The 7,812-nt window shown below is 37.6% G+C and overlaps 1 protein-coding gene across 1 annotated transcript; it reads left to right on the top strand.

Annotated features, from left to right (window-relative positions):
- Positions 1 to 2,409: 2,409 nt before the first annotated feature.
- On the top strand, positions 2,410 to 6,924 carry LOC101862602 (actin, clone 302). Its single transcript, XM_035971488.1, has 2 exons — positions 2,410 to 2,476; positions 4,916 to 6,924. Exon 2 carries the CDS (start codon positions 4,921 to 4,923, stop codon positions 6,070 to 6,072), a length of 1,152 nt encoding a protein of 383 aa, XP_035827381.1. The 5' UTR covers positions 2,410 to 2,476; positions 4,916 to 4,920; the 3' UTR covers positions 6,073 to 6,924.
- Positions 6,925 to 7,812: the final 888 nt, after the last annotated feature.

A 7,812-nucleotide genomic window follows, 5' to 3' on the forward strand; every position in this document is an offset into this window, starting at 1 on the left:
ATTAACTCATTCGCTACGCCGAGCCGTGGGGGGCGGCGCGGCTAAAGTGCCGTCAGTATTTTAAGCCGCCCCTGGCGGCTCGAGAACCGATCTTCAATTTTAGCTTAGATTCTATTCCAATCCACATATATCCATGTTAAAATAAAGGTCATAATATAATGTTGACTTCTGGGTCAAGCATTTCCACCGAAAATTGGAAGTTATGATTCAGTTTTGAAACACAATTTCAAAGTTTATGCGACTTTGTTTCATCACGATGCTCAAATTATAGCCCAGACCTCAGTCTTACTACTTTTACACAACAAAATATATCATTATTTTGCACACGAAAGAAATGTAGGACTCTTCTTTAGAATATTGATACAATTGGGCTCAAATTGCCATTGCTCTGTTATTGAGAAATCAATATTTTTCAGGGCTAGATCTATATATATCTAGATTATATATCTAGATCTTGATTTAAACTGTGAAAAAAAAAAATTTCTCCAAAAATCTGTTACTTTTTTGTGAAATTACACAAAAAGTACCACTCAAAACATGTGTAGATCTAGTTTTATTCCAAATGCAATTCTGAATAATTCCATAAACGATACGAGTGTTTTTTTCTGTTTGCGAATGCATCTTGTCCATTTTTCAAGATTATAAAATTTTTAAATTTTTTTTTCAATATCAGATGTCACGATCCAAAAGTGCAAATTTTATGGAATGTAGAATAGATCTATAAATAACTCCAAATTGTTCAATATTTTCCAGTTCTATATTCATTTATTTATGGTTATTTTGAATTGATGTATCATTAGACAAGATTTAGGTGCAAACATATTTTTCGAGTTTCACCGAAGATGATTAATTTTTTATTTTCAAATTTCAAAAGCATCCAAGCAAAATTGTGTTGCATAATCGCCACTTACAGGAACCAAAGTTGAAAAATGCACAAATAAATATTACAGATGTTAGATCTATTCTACAAATCATACTGAAAATTACGGTGCATAATATGTTAATATTTAGTTGAATTTGTTGCCCGAAAGACCTACGAACTGCGCACTAGATCTAGATGTAGTCATCATCTCATTTCGCCTTCCTGAAAATAATACGTAGCGAAACAGTTAAATATACCTCACTGTCGTCATTGACTAAAACCGAAAGTGGACGCTCCGTCTAAACGTAGCTTGAGTGCCGTGAACGTTATATATTATAAGGTCAACAGCGCCTGCAATGAACTGCATGAACAGGGCCCCATAAACATAGCCTGCCAAAGTAACTTTCTACGTTCACAACCCAGTACAAACATACCCACCTATTGTGCCAAAATTTTGCTGAAATGGCTCAATATTTCTAATAAAACAATTACAGTGACAGGCACTACTTGGATATGGTGGTCCCGACTTTGGTGACAGGGAAATATATCCCAGAGAAAATCAAGAATCTAGTTTTGACCCCAACGACGATTACTTCTGATTCTAAGTCTAAACGATTACTTTTTTTTTCGCGTGCCCATATATTGTAGAAACCGACAGTGGACGCTCCGTCTAAACGAAGCTTGAGTGCCGTGAACGTTATAAATTATAAGGTCAACGTTGTCAACAGCGCCTGCAATGAACTGCATGAACAGTGAACAGGGCCCCGTAAACGTAGCCTGCCAAAGTCAAAGTAACTTTCTACGTTCACAACCCAGTACAAACATAGCCACCTATTGTGCCAAAATTTTGCTGAAAAGGCTCAATATTTCTAATAAAACAATTACAGTGACAGGCACTACTTGGATATGGTGGTCCCGACTTTGGTGACAGGGAAATATATTCGAGAGAAAATCTAGAATCTAGTTTTGACCCCAACGACGATTACTTCTGATTTTAAGTCTAAACGATTACTTTTTTTTTCGAGTGCCGATATGGAGAGACAGCCTTTCAAACCTAATTGCAAAACATCAAATTGTGGTCAAATTCAGAGGGGCATGCCCCCCTGAAACACCCCATGTTTGTTTTTTTAAGTCAGGGGGGGCAACCCCCTTTGCCTTGTGAAAAACAAGTGAATTTTACTGCTCATTTTGTAGGCTAAAATCTAGATTTAGATCTAGGGTACCTGATAAAACATTTACATTGATACGGACTATTTAAAGACTTGAGACAGAAAGTGGGGCTCTGTGATCTACTTTCACTTTCACAAAAAAACAATAAGAACTTGGAAAGCCACGTGAAAAATAATTTTAAAAATGAAGACACTACAGGACCACAGTATTTCGTTTCTAAAACATGTAGATCTTAGATTCTAGATATCTAGATCTAATGATTTTCTTACGCTAAAAATATTTCAAGACTCGTCCGTGTCTACACAACATACAGACGACGGTAAAATCAAGAGGCCCTCCTTTGATGGGTTGATTTTATCAACTAACTGGAGGTCAATTCAGGCAACAAGGGAAGCTACTGTGATCAATTCGTAGGAGGGGGAGATTACCAAAGCAGGAACTACTGTAAACAATAACATTGCGTTTGGTTGGCCTGCAGCACTCTTTAAAACAGCATCAAAGTGTTATGAATGACTATGACATGAAAGTTTACACAGTTTAGTCCGTGTTTAATTTCGTTATAAAAAGTTAGTACAAATGTAGATTTAGAATCTAGTTGATTAAGAATGATTACCAAGAATGATAAGTTGATTGTGAATGGACTGACCATACTTTACATTACACACTTCCGCATTATCATTAGATCTAGATCTAGATTCTAGTCTAGATCTAGATTCTAGTCTAGATTCTAGATCTAGATCTAGATCTAGATTCTAAAAAACTTCCCTTCTTGAACTTCTTCAAAAACTGCCTAAAAATGGAGAAAGGTCCGGGGGGGGGGGGGGGTATTTCGAATTGTTCCTCAAAACCGGGTGTCTCCTTGTATTTGCAGCAAAGGAAGCTGTACCCGTCATACACTGCTCCATTATGATGAGAGCTTTCAATCTCTGGCCTTGTGAGGGCAGCCAGTATATGCTGACAAAAGGATAAAAATAAAGAACTATAGATCTAGAAATCTAGATGATCTCTGACTGAAATATTCTGCTGATTAGAAGTTCTTCAATTTCGGGTGAAGATCCATATATTTGGAATTTAAAGCAAAGGAGTGACTCTGTAATTTGTAGTATAGCCTAATATAGTGGTTCAGATTCAACAAAAACTAGGATTCAACTACTAAAGGAGACTAGTGCTGTTTCCCCGTTTAATTAAAATAAACAAAATAACCCGCATTCAATAGACATGTAAATGAGTAAACTCAGATTCAATGAAGTCCCTTGCTGTGGAAACAGTCCCTGGTGATGTGGCTTCACACATTTTTTCTCATGAACCATAGTAAAATAAATCCTCTAGAGATGCTATTCTAAGAGCCCATCCAAGGCTCTCATAAAATTTCTAACCTTTTGCTTACATTTTATGCGACCAATTATATAGGGACCTTCTTTCACACCAGCTCATGTGTTGTTGGCATGATGTGTCTTAGTTTGTCGGACAGCCTGCCTCAGACCTGTCACATAGACGAGCGTGAGTTGTCACAAAATAAAAGCATCTCGGGAACGGCCACCACCTGGTTGGTCATCAGGCTGAGATTTCATGACGTGACGAAATCGCGCAGTTCCTTTGCTATTTCTTCAGGCCACTTTGATTAACACATTAAAGTAAAGCCATAGTTTGAAAATAAGAGCACTTTCAATCTGTGCAAATCAGGAGCAAATCAGCCAGAAATTTTAGAAGCAGTGTTTATTTAGTCGTTCTTTTTCATTCATTGGCAAAACCTGGAGGTAAGCAGGGCTGGCAGTATAGTAGAGGAGTGTAACAACGAGGTTTGTAGATAGTTTTTCAACTGCCAGTTGGTTTACTGAAATTGTGTAGGCCTGCATGTGCAGTGAGCCCCACGTATAACAGTCACACAAGCTTTTGATGAATCCCGGAGTCCAGTCTTTTAAATCTTTTTAATGTCAGGCATTCAGACCCACATCTCTGTCAGTTATAACAGTGGTCCAACCATCAACAAAATTGTAAAAAAAACAAGCAGGAGAAAGGAAATAAAGCCAAACCACATCATACGTGGCAAATTGGAACAATACGTGTTTCAATGTAGACCAAAGTTGATTGTGGAGACATTTTATGATGTGTCATGACATGTGTGCAAGGAGTATAGGGGGAAAAGCTGTATGAACTTTGCTGTTGATCCAAATCAAGTCAGTGACATAATGATAGAGTGACTTTGGTCTGGTACCACATCATCACGTTACTTCCACATGAGTTTGCGAGACTTGTTACGAGGAAATAAGGTTGAATGAAAAGTAGGCACTGGGCAGTAGATACTACAGATCTATGTCATGTGTGTAGATTCTACTTCTTTTCACAGCTGTGGCAACTATTCAGTTATGAATGGTTGTAAAGTTTTGGGTTGTAAAATGCACAGAACATGCTGCAGGCTCTGTGGAGCACGATATATGTGCTCTAAAAGTGCAATTAGTAGGCTATTGTTATTACCCATGCATCTCAAATCATGTCTAGTCAACCTCCGTGAGACAAAGCTAGTAGAAAATGATCCCATTTGATAATCATGAATCACAGTGTATGTAAACTTCCATCCTCATCTGTAACTGGATTCTGCTATAACAGTAATAACAGGGATATCATGGCGGTCCCTGCAGTCCTGTTATTATTGGGTCCTACTGTAGCATGCTAAGGTGATCACTGAATTTCAGCATAATAGGTAGGCCTACCACTAAGTTCAGCTGCCCCCCCCCCCCTTCTGAATGAGACCTAGTGTGCAGATCCAGGCTCACAGAGTGGGGTTTGTGCTTTGTCTTACAGTTACAGGACCAGGTAACAACCAGCTGGAGGGGGTTAAAACTATTACTTTCACCAAGAAATGTTTCTTGTTTCTACTTTTAGGTGAAATGAGTACTACAAGTACAAGCAGTGAAGATGACTTCAAGGCTGCTATCGTCCTGGACAATGGTTCTCACAGAATCAGAGCTGGCTTTGCCGGAGATGATGCACCTCGCTGTTTTATACGAACTGTTCTTTGCCATTCATGTGATAGTAGTGATACTGAAAATGCAGACCGGGAGGACTTTTACGTCGGAGACCATGCTATGATAAAACGTGAAATATTATCTCTAAAATGCCCAATAGAATACGGTATTGTCAGTAACTGGGATGACATGGAAAAGATATGGGACTACGTGTTTCAACAAGAATTGAGAGTCCCATCTGATTACCAACCAATTCTTGTGACAGAACCTCCTCTGAATCCAAAAGCAAACAGAGAAATGATGGCTCAAGTTATGTTTGAGACATTTAATGTGCCACATATGCATGTGAGTGCACCTGCAGTTCTGGCCTTCTATGCAAATGGAAGAAATTCAGGTATTGTTCTGGACATTGGTGAGACTGTGACACATGTAATGGCGTCATACGAGAGCACTTTCTTCCCTAATGCAACAAAGCGGGTAGATATAGGTGGAAAAGATTTGACTGAACACTTACAAAAAATGCTAATGGAAAAGGGACACAGTTTTACTACGCCTTCTGAGTTACAAGATATAGGAAATATGAAAGAAAGAATGTGCTATGTACGACATTCAAAGAATTCTGATCTTCTGACAAACAATTTCCTTACTTCATGTCCTGAGAAACAATTTACGTTACCTGACGGTAAAAGTATTACTGTGACCAACGAACAGTTCATGTGTCCAGAAGCTCTTTTCAGTCCTTCGTTGATGGGCAGTGAATTTGAAGGTATCCATACATTGGTGCATGAATCGTTGATGTGTTGTGCCGTGGACACAAGACCTGATATGTTAGTAAATGTTTTGTTATCAGGGGGATCAACTATGTTTCAAGGATTAAATGACCGCATGCTTCAAGAATTAAAAGTTTTGATTTCACCGAAAATGAAGTTGAAAGTCATAGCTCCTCCTGAACGGAAAGCATCTGTGTGGATAGGTGGTTCTATCCTTGCATCACTCTCCTTCTTTCAAAATCATTTTATAAGCAAATCGCAGTATGAAGAGCATGGACCTTATGTCATGCACAGGTGTGTCTGAGGTTATGTATAGCTATGTATAATGTATATTATATCCATAGCTTAATACAGTCCTATTCAACTCAGCTGAAACTGTTAAATCAAGCTAAAACAGGCAGGGCACACTCTGGATTCCTCAATGGTCAGCTTGGCTGTAATAAAGATAGCTCCCTGATATTAAACTGATGCCCCATTTCCATTTGTAGTGAAGAAAGTGTTTTGGAGCCTGCATCAGCAGTCAGAATTTGCTCTTACTACTTAATTAGGTTAGGTCTAAGCTCAAAAGAGCAGGAACACCAGGAGGCTGTTACTGTTAAGTGCACGCATGCAGTTGAACAGATGGGTAGGTCATTGGTTGGTTTAGAATGTGAACAGGAAATAACTAACCAGGCCAACGTAATTCATGACCAAAATTCATTTTAAAAATTGTGCAGATGGCAAATAAAAAAAAATTGGCAGAAATTGTGAAAATAAATTCACGAACTTCTGCGAGAACTTATGGACAGGCTACTGTCCTTGAATGTGCACTAGACTTTGAATAACTATGACTCTGCCCAGCTTACACATTGTATGTTTAAAGATTTGATGGGATATCGTGTATGTATGTCCATCACTGACAATACATTGCCAATGCATGATGTATCATAATGTAGGCCTATGCTTGTGTTCTAATTCAGACAATGCTACATGGTGTTGCAAATTTAAAACTTAAAGGGGAGTTCATACGTTCTTCCCACTTATAGAGCACGATGAATTCATCCTCAAATACTTTTTTCATTCAAATTTGATTTCTTGTGTCACATCATTAGCTCTGATGTAATCTTTTCATCCCTGAATGTAAAAAAACTAAACATTTCTGACATGCTCAATTTTATATATATGCCTTATTTTTATTTGTTATTATATTAAGTTCGTGTTATTATACTGTTGACTTCCAAGATTGTTTGTATGGTCATGTTGTGATATAGCCTGATCAAATTTACAACGCTCAGGGTAATGAAGTTTTGTGTTCTTTCATGTTGATAATGATATGCTGGGAAAGTGGATGGTTGGAGGATCTACTTTCTTATTTTCCCTCTGTTGATTCTCCTGTCTGTTTATCTTGCTTCTCCGAAGCACTAAATGACTGTTGTTGTATTTTTATGATGTGCTTTTCTTTACTCGAAACTCAAACACACTGAAAAAATAATGTCTAAGAGTGTGATTTATTGCTGAGAAAGTCTGTCATGTACACAAATACAAACATACTTGGAACATGCAAACTAATTTTAAATGACACATAATATAGTGAGAAAATAACTGGCAATGATATGTTGTAGAGACAGTGCAATTTTTTTTTTAAGATGAACTGTTAACTGATCATGTTTGGAGAGAGTGAATTAGTGTGAGATTTAGGAATAAAAAATACAGTGTTAATAATAATATTGTACTTAAATGAAAACTCTTCTTCGTGTATTTTTAAAATATATACCCAGCAGCAATAGAAACTTTCCACTTTGTTTTTTTTTGTAACTGCACCCTAGTTCACTTGAGTAAGTGAGCACAATTTTGCACCTCACTCACCATGTACTCAACGATTACTAATGCGTTGATCTCTTTCCTGAACAAAAATTTATCCACGTGGGCACGTGACCCACATACAAATTAGTTTTGTGACTTATAAGTTCCCCCAAAATTATGAAATAGTCTAAATCGTATTTAGATCAACACATCAGCGATTTTAGAACCGAAAAAACAAGTTACGTAGACATTCCAGCTGGCT

This window comes from Aplysia californica, unplaced genomic scaffold (genome assembly GCF_000002075.1).
Source record: "Aplysia californica isolate F4 #8 unplaced genomic scaffold, AplCal3.0 scaffold00443, whole genome shotgun sequence".
Lineage (NCBI taxonomy): Eukaryota > Metazoa > Mollusca > Gastropoda > Aplysiida > Aplysiidae > Aplysia > Aplysia californica.

Bases quoted from the DNA above. Each gene is read 5' to 3' on its own strand.
- LOC101862602 (XM_035971488.1), top strand. From the start codon at position 4,921: ATGAGTACTACAAGTACAAGCAGTGAAGATGACTTCAAGGCTGCTATC.